Source organism: Coccomyxa subellipsoidea (genome assembly GCF_000258705.1).
Source record: "Coccomyxa subellipsoidea C-169, whole genome shotgun sequence".
Lineage (NCBI taxonomy): Eukaryota > Viridiplantae > Chlorophyta > Trebouxiophyceae > Coccomyxaceae > Coccomyxa > Coccomyxa subellipsoidea.
In genome coordinates, this window is record NW_005178041.1 from 1,948,545 (window position 1) to 1,962,638 (window position 14,094).

At 56.1% G+C, this 14,094-nt stretch overlaps 3 protein-coding genes across 3 annotated transcripts; 1 reads left to right on the top strand and 2 right to left on the bottom strand.

Annotated features, from left to right (window-relative positions):
* Positions 1-64: 64 nt before the first annotated feature.
* On the bottom strand, positions 65-2,684 carry COCSUDRAFT_27133 (kinesin-domain-containing protein; the record flags this gene model as incomplete). The annotated part of the gene is made up of 6 exons (XM_005651112.1): positions 65-333; positions 465-692; positions 1,045-1,259; positions 1,571-1,689; positions 2,065-2,235; positions 2,415-2,684. 6 exons carry the CDS (start codon positions 2,682-2,684, stop codon positions 65-67), a joined length of 1,272 nt encoding a protein of 423 aa, XP_005651169.1.
* A 3,709-nt stretch (positions 2,685-6,393) lies between these two features.
* Positions 6,394-11,529, bottom strand: COCSUDRAFT_12079 (DNA repair helicase; the record flags this gene model as incomplete). Its single annotated transcript, XM_005651113.1, has 13 exons — positions 6,394-6,753; positions 6,889-7,098; positions 7,340-7,525; positions 7,789-8,076; positions 8,501-8,694; positions 9,134-9,488; positions 9,787-9,903; positions 10,066-10,318; positions 10,592-10,734; positions 10,862-10,945; positions 11,100-11,246; positions 11,354-11,392; positions 11,467-11,529. The coding sequence occupies 13 exons, from the start codon at positions 11,527-11,529 to the stop codon at positions 6,394-6,396; spliced, it is 2,439 nt and encodes an 812-aa protein (XP_005651170.1).
* An 825-nt stretch (positions 11,530-12,354) lies between these two features.
* Positions 12,355-13,804, top strand: COCSUDRAFT_12011 (acetylglutamate kinase; the record flags this gene model as incomplete). Its single annotated transcript, XM_005651114.1, has 6 exons — positions 12,355-12,480; positions 12,603-12,747; positions 12,848-12,981; positions 13,136-13,297; positions 13,393-13,553; positions 13,675-13,804. Coding segments are annotated over 6 exons (858 nt in total), but the record flags the coding sequence as incomplete, so codon positions are not given.
* Between the last annotated feature and the right edge of the window lie 290 nt (positions 13,805-14,094).

Consider the following 14,094-nt stretch of genomic DNA (forward strand, 5'->3'; position numbering starts at 1 on the left):
TGTAAAAGGAACATGGCAGACGCCGGCCCTGGAGGTGTTGATTCTATCATATCTCGTTTGTCAACTATTCCAGTGTGAAAAGAGGAACCAGGTGAGTCAAAGGGAGATTATGAGAGGGGTGTTGGAGAGAGGAGCGTGCCTGCTGGCGCAGGTATTCGATCTCGTCTTCGGGCGTGTACTTGTTGTTCTGCTTGACGCGGTTCTGAATGGCTCGCGCGCGCGACGCATAGCGCAGCGTGCTCAGTGTGGGCTCGAAGTTGTAGCTGGCCGGCGACACGCACGCCACCATCAACGTCTCTGAGTTGCCCCCCAACGAGTCCTGCACACCCAGCACTTCCATGCTGACTCACACTCTCCAGAGTACCATACAATCGTGGAAAACGACCTGTGGCCCAGTGGGTCATAACCTGATAGGATACAGGTTTAAAATGTCATCTTATTCTGTCAGAGGATGGGTTCAAGACATGTAATTCTGTTGCATGCAATGGTGATGTGGTAAAAAGTGTGTGCAGTCGGGTGTGTTGCCTGGAGCAGGCGGGTGAGCTTGGAGTCTCGGTAGGGGATGTGTTTGCGGCCGGCGCCCTCTGAGAGCGCGCCGATGACGTTGCCGAGCGCGCTGAGGCCCTTGTTTATGTTCACGCCCTCTGCAAACTGCTGCCCCGTCGTCCCCGTTTCCTTCGCGCGCTCGCTGCCTGCACCGCGCCTCACACTCAAGCATCAGCATCAGTTCAAGCATTTTGCTGCACGTGACCACCTTGCACACTCCTTCCTGAATGGGTGTGCAGGGTGGGACTCACTGTCCAGCGGTGCTTGGCAACTGTTGTCAGCAGAAGGGGCAGGGGACTTCAAAGTGAAGGTAAATTGTATCACTCTTGTCAGTATTGACCAGATGTCGTAGGTGAGGCGCACTATCAGAGCATGCGACGGCAGGGATACCATAATTGTACATTGAAGACAGGCTGGGCTCGGGCTAAGGTGCAATGCCGTCCTTCAAGTACTGAGATACAGGGCATGCGAAGAGATAGAACACAAGGGGCAGCGCACCGGCGAGATCGACGAGGTGCAGTTTGGCGCGCAGGAAGCGGGGGGCGTCCTTGGAGGATTGCGCGCCCGAGCGCCGGCGTTGCTCGAGGTGCAGAGTGCAGATGGCGTGGCTGCGCGAGCTGTGCTCGTTCAGGTTGTGCGCCGCCACCGCCCGGTGCAGGTTGCCCGCCTCCAGCAGCCGCGCCGCCTCCGCCACCGAACGCACCTCTATCTCCCTGCAGCCCCACCCACACCCTCTCCTATGTGTCTTGTTTCCCTGCAGTGTCTAGTACAATATTTGCCTAATGCTGCATGCATACACATGTCTTAGAGCTGAAGGAAGGAGGAATCTGTGTTGCTGAAGTCAGTGATCTCAAGATCACGCCGCTCTCTGCATCACGGATGAAGCAAGCTGTAGAATCCTCAGTGCTTAGTTTTCTGTCGAACATTCTCCAACATTCTGTCGAAGGCTGCATGCACGCATTTCAGTGCGATGAAAGAGGGTGCAAGATCAAGTCTGGGCATGTGGTGGTGGCCTGGGGCTCACTGGACGTTCTCGAGGAAGGTGCCGCGGTCGGGGCTCTCGCGCACGTTGACTGGCACATAGCTATCCGCGTCCCCCAGTAGGTCTCGGATGTCATCCTGGTATATCTCGATGAAGCTCACCTGCCGCACCCCAGCCCAGTCCACGTCAGCACTCCACCTCTGACCACCCGCTCATCCACCCTTTGCTCCAGCACATCGAGCGGACCACTGACTTCACTTGCAGTGGTGAAGGCATGCTGGGCTGGGCACGGCAACCCAGCATGCGATGGTTGCCATCCTCCACAGTGTCCTCTTCTGCTCTGGTACAGGTGATGTTTCTGCCTATCTCCTGTCTCTCAATCCTCGAAAGACTGAGTGCCCTTATGGCCTAGCCAGGCCTGTCTCTGCATCCTACCAGGTGCTTTCATGTTTAGCAGGTCAAGCTGGCACCTTAGGGTCCAGTGGATTACAGTGAGACAGCAAGCATGTCCCCTCTTTGCAGGTGGTGGATCAGACCTTGAGCGAGACGTCATAGGCGTCCTGGATGTCGGCGAGGCTGTCAAAGATGAAGCGCATGGAGCGGGGGATTATTCCGTCCCCCTCCTCCCCGCTGCTCATCTGCCGGAACGTCGTTGCCGTGCCCATCGTGTACGTCTTTCCCGACCCCGTCTGCCCATACGCAAACACCTGCCCACCCACACCCGCCCCATCATGACCTGCCGCTGATTTCTGCTACTGCCACGCATTTCCGCTGGCTCAGCCTTCTGCTTGGCATGGTGGTCCCTGCATGGCATACTTGTCTGTACATTGCATGATACTCCCTGCATGGGGTGTGTACCCCGTGGGAGGTTGCAGGAGGGGCACACCGTGGTGTTGAAGCCCTGCAGGAAGCGGCCCAGGAGGGGCTGCACCACCTCGGCAAACATCTGGCGCCCGGGCGAGTTCATCTTATACACGCGGTCGAAGTCGAAGCGGTACCCCTCTGAGCCCCCCCTCTTGCTGGGCAGCTGCACCACGCAGCTCTCCGGCACCTCCACACATGGCGCGCCCCCCTTCTGCTTCTCCTGCTCCAGCAGCGGCCGCACCTGTGCGCAGTGAACAAGCTGTTGCCTACAATGTTCATTTCTCCTCTTCATCTTGCAGGAGTTGCAGTAACTCTGCTTGCATAGCAATGATTATACTCTCTGCAGGTCAGTGCTATGACGTGATCTGATGCAAGATAGGACGTGGAGCAACAGGTCCTACACACTTACCACGACCACCACCTTCACTGCTGAACGTGACTGCAAGGCATTGTATTCGTTGCCCTCTCTCTCCTGCAGGAACAGTCTTTGTGTGTCAGATTCCAGTGTCTCAATAGCACCAATACAGCATCAAGGAGATGCCCACTCTTCACCGTACTGGCAAAGTTCCCCCTTGTTATACGACTAATTTTTAATTTTCAAGGATCTGAGACGCCCAGCATGACCCGGCTGTCCAAAATACAGGAGAACAAGACCTGCATCTAAGAATATAGTTCCAGCATACTATTGCTCCGGCCGCAGAGGACCAGTGTTAAGAGGATACATCTTCATCAAATCATACCATATGCTTCTGATAGTCTCACTCTGAGTCGATGGAAGCAAGATTGGTGGCTTCTGTAGCCACGTGGAATTGGAATCTCACCCTCAAGGACGAGCTGCGGCTGTCGACTTGAAGCGAGCCCTGATCTGAACGGAGAGGGGTGACTTTCTTTGTTCCAACGTCTGGTTTTGAGGCACAGCCTCCCATTGTTCTCTTCTATTAAAGTGCCAGCATCCGGTGCCACTAGAATTGGTGTGTGTTGAACCGCGCTGCTGTCCAGCAACAAGATCACACTATTAGAGGTGATATCTGAAAGGACTGTCTATACGGAGGTACCAACCAGCTGTTAGTGTGTACACATGTGTTTCCATTACCGACGAAGGGGACACAGCCTTCCGACACCACCTGTCGAAAGGCGTTCCATTTTTGCATGCAAACTTTTGTGGGAACAAGACACTGCACAAAACACAAATTTGTGTCAGAATGTTTGGATGTGATGCTGGGCGCTGACTCTGACGATCAGAGTCAGACATCTGATCAGCCTGAGGTGGCTGGAATAGATGTAACCGACTGACTGACTGACTGACTGACTGACTGCACGGCTGGTGATTATATGTGAAGAGTGCGCGGTGCAAATGTTGCACTGCAATTGGCTGAAATGCAACAGCAGGCTTGGCTGAGTCGAGCTTGGACAAAAGCTCAGTGCATTCTATACTACAAAATTCACCGTAAATCTAAGCCTTGACCTCGAGCTCATCATGATCATAATCAGACCCAGGAAACAGTCATGTTTACAAGTGTTCAAATGATCTGTCATCTGGAAATTGTGCCAAATCAATGATATTTTGAAATCTTCAATGCAAAAGTTAACTAAGTTGCACACCCCACTGCAGCTGGCTGGACCCGCCAGGCATTATCTATGGTCATGGACCTCTAGCGAGAACATTCTTAACTCACAAACTCACTGACTTCCAACCTCTCCTCTCACATGAAGAACTTCTGTATGAGCTGGTGCCGCTGCGCCGGCTTGCCACACGTTGGGCAGAGATGCGCCTTCGCCAGTGTGGTCCCCCAGCATCCATAGCATGCCACGTGCCCGCACCTCGCTGCCCACGGCGCCTGCAAACCATGCAGCCACTTCCCGCAAACCACCCCCATGCTCCTGTTACCTTGCCCACGGAACCACCCAGCCCTCACAGCAACTCCACAATCGCATCAAGGGTTCAAGCATGCACTTTGTGAACGCGAAGCAACTGCAGAGACGTGCCTGCATGGGGGTCTTGCCACAGACAGCGCAGCTGGGCTGCCTCGTCTGCGCACCCTCCGGCGCCACCGCCGTCCTGCCAGTCGCAGATGCCGGTGCATCCTGGGGATTGGAGCCAGAGCTTTTGGCAGGGCCGCTGTCCTGGCTGCCGCTGCCAGGCCCCTCCAGCAGCTGCCTGCAGCAGCAGTGCGTAGCCATGTGAGGGGCAGAAGTGGACCTGCTGCTCAGCATGAATGTCCCTGCCATTGCAGGAGAGAACCTGCACTGCACCCACCTTGCATGCATGTGTCCTGGGAATGCACACATTGCCAGAAGAACTGGCGAGGCCGTTCTGTTCAGGGCGCTGATGTCCAAGACTGCAAGATCGTCCCTTATCAGGGCGCCTTTCAATACATCAGCCGCAGCTGCCATGTGTTCAGCGCCTCTTAAGCTGTCCTTTCAAAAGCTTGTTCAGGTAATATGAGGCTGCACTGAGCAAACTGCAGCAGAGGAGAGCCACAGGGTGGGCGCACCGGATGCAGCACACGAACCAGGGCCGGTTGGGCTTGTCGATAAAGATGTGGAAGCCGGGCAGCAGGTGGCGGCGCTCCTTGGGCCGCAGCACGGTCACCACGCCGTCTATGAGGGCGTTGCTGTCCTTGCTGCTCCTGTACGCCTTGAGCAGAGCCACGATGCTGTCATACGCGTCCCGCGGCAGCTCGGTCTGCAGCTTGCTCAGGTACTCCTTCGGGTTGGCAGGCTTCTTGGCTGGCGCCTCGGCACTCCTGCACCACCACAAGCTGGCTTAATGCACAAAGACAAAGCAGAAGGCGGAGCCAGGTGCTCCAAAGGCCTCTTCTTCCCAAGTGTAAGCATACTCAGCAGGAACCGCCAGTGGGTGGCCACCGGAAATGGCAGTTACACCCCCATAATCTGCGCCACATATGCTTGGAAATTGCAGCAAAGCTTTGGCCGCCATTGCATGTGCCTTCTTCCCCTGCCTTGCCTTCCATGTCGGTCATTGACACAACATCAACTTCAAATTCTCAATACTCTGCGTGCACTCTTCTAGTGTACACAAGCGCAAGAACACACTGACCCGGTGGCAGGAGGCTGCTGAGCTGTGTTGGAGTTCTCCTGGTTGCTCTGCGCTGTGGGCGGCCGCTGAGAGCCGGTGGGCGGCTGCCGCTGCACGGCAGAATCGGCAACTTGAGGCGCCGCACGATCACTACCAGACGCCAAATTGGAGCTCGCTCTGCGGCTTGCATCTGCGCCAGCCTGCAGAAAAATACAATTGCGCTATCAAATCTAAGCGCGCTGGTTACTCTTATGTCACCTCTGCGTTCAACATATGCATCCCCTACATGCACAAAGAGACCACTGTGCGGTGGTCTGGCGAGGCACAGTATTACTGGGGCTGGCTGCGTACCTGCTCTGTGGCCGCAGCCTGCAGCTTCTGCTGGTGCTTCCTGATCAGGTCTGGCGGGCCGCACACGTTGCTGGAGACTCCAAAGGCGCCGGCTCTGGCACTGGCATGCTGCGTTGACCGGAACCCAACACCTCGCAGCCCAGACTGTGATGCCATCTGCCCTGGCCTGCACAACAGCACAGGGTGCTCGTGCCGCCATCCGGAGCCTGCTTGTGGAGGGCTTCTTGAGTTTACAAACAGACATAGAGAGGATCGAAAGAAGGGCCAGCAAGTGCACCTGGCCGCATTATGCCTGAGCATTGCTGAAGGCCCAGGTTCTTGTGAGCTGCTGGCTGGCTGGGCACCCTTGCTGTCCAGGCTGAGCAGCAGGTCGTCCATGAGAGTGTTGGCCTTGGGCTGGGCCTGCCTGGCAGCTCCTCCCCCTTGCGCGGTTGTTGTCACTGTGTTCAGCGCGCTCAACAGCCGCCCATGCCTCTGGGGCAGCCCTGTGCAAACGCAGTCACTGCTGATAGATTCTACAATGATATGATTCTACATTCCATTCCTCAGACGTGGCGTGCGAGAGGTCCGATGCAAGCTATAGGAGTACTAGCATATCATATTTTCTGCTCTAGTTGAGTATCAAGTCATGAAAAGAGCAGGTAGCTGCAGAGATGGACATGCAACCTGGCAAGCCGCTGGCATCCGCGGCAGATGGTACGTTGGCCAGGCTGCTGAGGAGCAGGTCTGGGCCCGTGGAGAGGGCTCCGGGCCGCGAGCCGCTGCCGCCGCTGCCCCCGGTGCGGCTGGTCCCAAAGAAGGCGAGGTCCCTGGGCTGGTTGGGCGCCGGCTTGGCAGCCCTGGGCGGCACCTTGAAGTTGGCGTGGTCCGCAAAGAAGCGCTGCAGCGAGGCGGCGGCCTCGCCGAAGTTGGTGTGCGTCTTGGACAGCGGCCGCAGCCACTTGGACAGCTGCCGCTGGTTGGTCTCGCTCTGCGCATGCAATCCCCAGATGTCATGCTGGCACACACTCTTGAGTGTGGCCACCCCTTTTTCGTGCGTTGATCAAGAGTGTATTTGCTGGATGATACGCGGGGAAGGCTGATATGAGAATATTGTGGAAGGCACCTTGAAACGCTCGTCGGCGAGGATGATGGCGCCGTAGTCATGCATGTGGCGGATGACTCGCCCCATGGCCTGGTTGACTGCTCGCGTGGCCTGCTGACTGTACCAGGCCTCCCCCGTCAGCCGCAACGCCGGAGCCGCTCCGTCCCTGGTCCTCTTGGCTGCGCCCGCGCTCCGCCGCGTCTCGTCCAGCACCTCCTTCTTTAGCCGCACCTGCACAATCAGCCAGAGGCTCTTTGAGACAGCGCACAATGCCTTGAAATTAAAAACAGTTGCTTGAGTGGTCACAGTCGCGATGCCGATGCCACATTTCCGACAGCACTGATCTCCACTGAAGCAAGGTAGGCCCAAGATCAAGCTGAAAGCAGCTGCAGGCATGGCAGTTGCCATGTCAGAAGTGTCGTTGCAAGTGCTGAGCAGGTGCAGGTGCAGGAACAGGAGCAGGTGAATGCACCTTGGGATCGGTGACCATGGCAAATGGGAGGCCGGTGATGACGACGGCCCGGCCAGCGCGGTCCGAGAAGTCGAGCCCCTCGCTGACTTTCCCCCGGCACACCGCAAAGAAGATGGCCCCGCGCGACGACGGGTCCTTCAGCTTCGCCCTGTAATCGTCTGCCGCCGCCTGAAACTCCTCACTCCTCTGCAGCACGTCAAGTCATCAATTGGACTGATATAAGAGCTCTGGGGCACTCGGAGCCCCACCTTCACAGGCTCACTGCGTCTCGCAGCCATGCAGACCCTCACAAGCCTGCAGAATAGTCAGAATGACGAACCCCAACCTCATCCTTCATTCCCCCCAGCTATCTGAAAACAGCTATTCCCCCAACCACCTGGTTCTACAACAGGGCATGAAACACAAACTGGGTGAAAATCAAAGGAAGAAGTGAGGGGCCGGGGGCTGACCCGGGGCTCGATGACGGCCTGCTTGTCGCGCACGATGCGGTCCCAGAGGGTGCCGTTGAAGCCGAGCACGCCGCCGCGCTGGTCGCCGGAGTTGGCCTTCCAGTGGCGCAGGCAGGCCTCCAGCACGGTGTAGGAGGCGAAGAAGACCAGCAGGCCGTCCGGCACGATGCGCGCCCAGTTGGCCAGCGCCAGGCCCAGGTCCTCCATGTAGGCCGGGGACGTGCGCGTCGCGTAGCTGCTGTTCAGCACCACCCCCTTGGGGCCCACCGGCACTACTCCCACCCACACCTGCGCGCATGTGCTGCCCATCAGCATCAGTACATGTAATCCTCTGCCCTTGATTAACCAGACGACCTCCAGGTAGGGCACCCTATTCTTGCAGGCCTCGTGGGGATTTGAAGAAGACAACCTGGCTCAGGCAAAGGGGCGGTGCATACTTCTGTGATATTCGCACATTAGTGTCCTTGGCGCTATTGGCTGTCAGGCATGCAGGTCTCTGAGGCTTCGGCAATGTCAATGTGAGGAGCAGAGCGCAGGTGGGAATGGCAGCACTTAAACAGCAGCCTGATCATGTGGTCGGCACAGCTAACCCCATATTCGATTACTGGGTGTGAGGATCAACAGGTGGGAGAAATGCAAGGGTGATGGAGTATTCACCAATGATATTGAAACATGAGAACCATTGGGTGCTAGAGGGATCAAGTGGGAGGACCTGGGAGGTGTTGACGACGTGGGGGTTCTCCAGGGTGACTGGGAAGTCGAGGGAGAGCTCCTGCGCAAAGCTGTCCAGGGGCGCCAGCGTGCCGGACGTCAGCAGGATGCAGCGCACTTTGAGCGCGCACAGAGCCGCCATGGCCACCCCCGGCTCAAAGCACCAGTACGACAGCGTCGGCACCTCCTGCCCGCCTGCATGCATGCACCGCTCCACCATCAACAAATATTTTTGATCACCGCAGGCCAGCTCCAAAAAACTTTGCATGAGGCCAATCGGCCATGCTTGGTCAGCACAGCGGCAATAACCAGGTGGCCAAATTTCCAGTTGACTTGGGTGTCCCTTCATGAGCACTTGCAATTGCACAGCTGGATAGGAAGATGGCGGCCATAAGAAGCAATTTTTCAGCAGAGTTGGAAAGAAGGGTGCTTGCAGGGGGCGCACTCTTGGAGCGCTCCTTGTGCACGTGCACGCGGTAGCCCTTGCAGCTGGGGCGTCCGCCGGGCAGGGACGCCTCTGCCGTGGAGAAGGCCAGCCGCAGCATGTCCGCCACCTCCTGCAGCTTGTCACTGCCTCCCTTGCCCCTGCACCGGGCCGCCATAGTATGAGTATCATGACTCTGTACACCAGCACAACCATGTGCCCACTTGCTCTTCCAAAACAAGCAACAGATAGCATAACCCTGGGATGCGAATACAGACTTGCTGCAATAAAATGTCAATAAGAAGAGCTCGTCAATTTGGAGGAATTGAGGGGCCCACCTGCGACCCTGCTCCGCTGCTGCACCGCTGAGCAGGTCTGCAGCCTCGTCCAGCAGGCGTTCCATGTAAAAGTGGTTGTCTGTGTTGAGGCCGATCTTGGCCAGCAGCTCGAATAGGAACTCCCCCTTGGCGGTGTAACCGTTGTTGCCTGCCGAGGCGGCCAGGCTGGCAATGGCGCCCTCCAGCTTGCTCAGCAGCGCTCCCAACATGCGCAGGTCCTGGATCAACTGGAAATAGTTGGGCCCCTCCGCCGCTGGCCCGCCCTGCACCACATGCAAGATAGTGGTTGCTGCTTCGTCAGGTGAATCAATGGATGATTGATTGCCATCAGTGACTGCGAGCCTCGTCCAGCCGGATGAACAGATGTGATAGGGTCCTCCTTTCCCTGTTGCTGAGATCCTATGGCCGACAACTGGCTTGAGCAAGATTGCGCACTGAACGAGCTCAGGTTGGCTCCCCCTAGGCAGAATGAAATCAGCATGTTCAGGGTTGAATGTGCTGGGCCGTGCTGGGTAGTGTGCGGACCTGGGCTTCGCCATCGCGCTTCAAGAGGGCGACCTCCACTGCAGCCTGCACATCTTGCAGCGCTGTCCCCAGCAGCGCCCCCGTCAGGTCAAACGACGCCGCGTCCGAGCAGACGCCCTGCCTTGGCACCGACACGTCACCCCTCTTCTATACAAATTGCTGCTGAGCATGCACTTGATGGTTCATCACATATTGGTGAATATGCGTTGTGGCAGTATGACAAGTTAAATGTTTCACCACTTCCACTTTCAAACAAAAGCAGATGAGGGCTACGGTCACCTCCACGTTGTGGGCTTCGTCGAAGACGAGCACGGCGTTGTCCCAGCTCAGCATCTTGATGCCGCCGCGGATCTTGGCGTCCACTAGGTAGTTGTAGGGCATGAACACGATCTGCGCCGTTGACGCCATGTCGCGCGACAGGTAGAAGGGGCAGGGCCCGCCCGAGCTGCCCAGCCGCACCAGCTCCTCGATGTCCAGAGCCTCCCCGTTGGCGTCCGGGTGCATCCGCGTCCAGCTCTCCACCTTGTTGTACCTGCACCAGTGCACATTCTCCTCACTCACTCGCTCTCCTACCATGCCCATGAACGCTTATTTACCGGCGTTCGCGTGTTGCCAAAATGAATGGGTACTAAATAAAGCAATAATCTGCACACTGTAATCCTATGCGGCCAGATCAAAGATGGCCGTGATGAGGCGCTGCTGGATGGCAGGATAAGCTTAAGAAGAGCTGAACCCAGTAGGGCCTGCAGCACTTGCGCAGTGACTCCCCATATAGCCCATAGTATGACCACATCAACTTGCGCACCAGCTGCAGGTGCGGGAGCTGACGTGGGCGCGGCAGGCCTGGTTCATGGCGCCACCGGGCAGCCGCTTCACGCCCGGGTTCAGGCACATCTGCTGCCGCGACCCCAGGATAGCTGCGCGAGGCCTGCACCATCGCCACAGAGTCTCTCAAGATTGTCATAACATTGTCTGTCCATCCCCACAATGCGCAATCTGTAGGCAGGAATGAGCGTAAAAATGTAGCAGTGGCAGGAGCGTGCCTGTAGCCGCAGGTGCGCAGCTCGCCCATGACCTGGGCCAGCTGGCTGTGGGTGCGTGAGGCATAGATGATGGTGGGGGTGGCGGAGAGATCGCCGCTGCGCAGGTCGGTAAGGCCCTCTGCCGTCATCTGCGCCCAGCTCTTGCTCGGGTTCGGCTCCACCTCCCCCTCGAAACAAGTCCTGCTGGCAGCCTGAGCCGCTGCCGCTGCCTGCGGAGGCGCAAGCAGCTCTTTCACACTTGTTGACAGCCAAAGCCTCATGCAAGCATACGAAGCTTTTCTTGGTGTGAGAAATATGATTGTGCATTTTTTTTGTTACCTTTCCCTGTTTCAAAGACTCCTGCCACGCCAGGGTGGCGCAGAGCAAGCAGAGAGTTTTCCCTGTGCCAGTGGGGCTCTCCAGCAGAGCGTTCTTTCCCTGCATGATGTGAAGGAGGTCACAGAGCGCTCCAGCGATTAATACACATGCCGGATATCAACAATGAATGCCAGAGCGATTCTGGGAAAAAGTTGCAGGCCGCACACCTCCTGAAGTGCAGTGATGACCCTCTCCATGTATGTGACCTATTCATGTTGGCGATCGTGTCAGATACATTCCTGGTTCAAGTGCAAAAATTATAGAACAAAGCAATACTTACCTGACATTCGTACGCCTCGTGAGGGAATTGCACTTCAATGCCTCTGATACTGTATGTAGGCATGCTGTTCCGCAACTGCAGTCAGGGTAAGGCACCGTTTGATAGCAGATCATAATGTCACCATCATTAATAGGTATAAAAACAATTCACGATGGTGCCAAAGACAAAAAGGACAGAATCATCAGTGTCCATCTTGTTCAATACTTTTGGCACTTGGTCACAGACTGCTGCATGGAAGTTGGCCCTGTTATTGGATGCAAGCGATCGCACAATTAAGTGCTTCGATCGGCTGTACTCCTGCAAAACTCAACAGCAATCGATGTCCCAACAGCGCTCAAGCGGCAGTGATGACGTAAGATTACTGTCTTGCCAGGTCACTGATCACATGTACGCTCACATGTCTCGGGGGCAGACTTTTCCGACTACAGCCTTCCCTACCATAGATGCCATGCTTATACAGTGCATTTGAGAGATCATTCTTGTCTGGTTCGTAAGGAGTGTGGATGGCACTTCCGTGTGCTGTTATTCCTAAGCGGCCCTCGCCAGGCCTCTTGTCAAGCAGCAGGGGTGCAGTCCAATCTACAAGGACACTTACAAACACATCGCGCTTGTCATCCAAGGCTGTGTCTAGGAGACGGCAAACGTCACCAGTGCAAGCAGCTGTAGCCGTTGAGGCTCCCCCTCAGGTGGACTAGACCTAGACTCCTGTTGCACATACTGTGAGTACATAGCAATGATCTCTAATGAAGGAGTCAGCTTTCTCGCATCCATAGCTCCCCATTGAGCCAATCAGGGCTTTGCAGAGCCTGATCAATCAGTTGATTTCCCGCTTGTCTTTGTCAACGTGAACATTGCATTTGGAAAGCAAAGTTTCGTGCTGCCCAGGCCCGCCAGTTCACATCCTTTGAGCGAGTTTCTGTCCTATCAGAGGCCTTACCCTACCTGCAGCGTTTTGCGGGAAAGACGGTGGTCATAAAATATGGAGGAGCAGCTATGAAAGACCCCTCACTGAAGGTGAACACTCCCAACGGCTAGTCTGAGCGACAGCAACTTCTGTAAGGGTTACAATGCAGCTCGAAAAGAAATTGAGCATGAGCAGTGCCCTAGTGTTGACTTATCACATGTGCGGATTGCAGGCGGGGGTCATCAATGACTTGGTACTGCTCTCTGCGGTCGGCATCAGGCCAGTGCTTGTACATGGCGGTGGACCAGAGATCAACTTCTGGCTTGAAAAGTTGGGCATTGTGGCAGAGTTCAAAAATGGCCTGCGTGTGACGGACGGTGCGTGCGCCTGCAACTTGTACTGAGCAGGTCTCGGGTCCACTTTGCCTGCCTGTCAAGTAAATGACCATGTTCACAAGGAGATGCGGTGATGGTGCAGGCGCCACGATGGATGTGGTGGAGATGGTGTTGGGAGGTCGGGTGAACAAGGGATTGGTCACCCTCATCCAGCAGGCTGGAGGTCAAGCTGTCGGCCTGTGTGGAAAGGACAGCGGACTCATCAGGGCCCGCCAGGTGCTGACTGCATGGGGTTTCTTAAAAGACCTGAGCTTCAGCTGCTGAAGGTCGACAGTCGTGACTCATGTCTTTCAACTGGAAGAACAAACAACCTCATTGCAGGCTTGATTTGTGAAGGATGTGGGGCGATAATAATTTGTGTGATGTGCAGATGGTTGAGAAGCAGATTGGCTTTGTGGGTGACATCACCAGCATCCAGCCGCGGCTCTTGAACACCCTGGTGGAGACAGGGTACCTGCCTGTGGTGGCCTCAGTGGCGGCAGACAACAACGGCCAGGCGCTGAACGTCAATGCAGACATTGCTGCCGGAGAGGTGCGCAGCGCCAGCCGGTGCCTTCACCATGAATCCAACAGCATGCAGCTGGCTGTGAGCTTATGGTTACAAGAGAGTGTGTGCTTGTCTTGCAGATTGCGGCTTCTTTGAAGGCGGAGAAGCTGATTCTCATGACAGATGTGCCCGGCGTGTTGAGAGACAAGGACGACGTATCCACAAAGTTTACTGCGCTGGACATCCGGCAAGTCAGGGAACTCGTGGCGGACGGCATCATTGCAGGCGGCATGATCCCAAAGTAAGTTCACCATAGACCACTCTTCATGTAAAGCGGACAAGATTGAGTGCAAGTCTTGACAGAGTTCACCCACTGTGGTTTTGAGAAGTGCTGGTGGTTGATTGATGTGCTGGCTTGGCAGGGTGGAGTGCTGCACAAGGTGTTTGGCACAGGGTGTCCGTGCCACGCACATCATTGACGGCCGGCAGCCGCACTCCCTGCTCATGGAGCTGCTCACAGACGAGGGCGTGGGCACCATGATCACGGGGTGACACACGACAGGTGCCTGTGGCTCATGACATGCCAGCTGGACTGATCATTGATCATCATCCCTGGGAGAGCTCAGTCTGGGATCACTGTTGTGACACTGGTAGACTACCTCACGTTGAATGAATACTGTTACTGGCACTCCTGATTCTTCGATCATCGATTTGATGCCGATGACCATGAACTCATGAATCATCAACGGCCCATCCGGGATACCCGATCAGCGCTATGTAGCACTGCTATCATAGACTGCTACAGTAGCAGCCGTCTGCCACTCTGATGGTAGGGTTGAGAC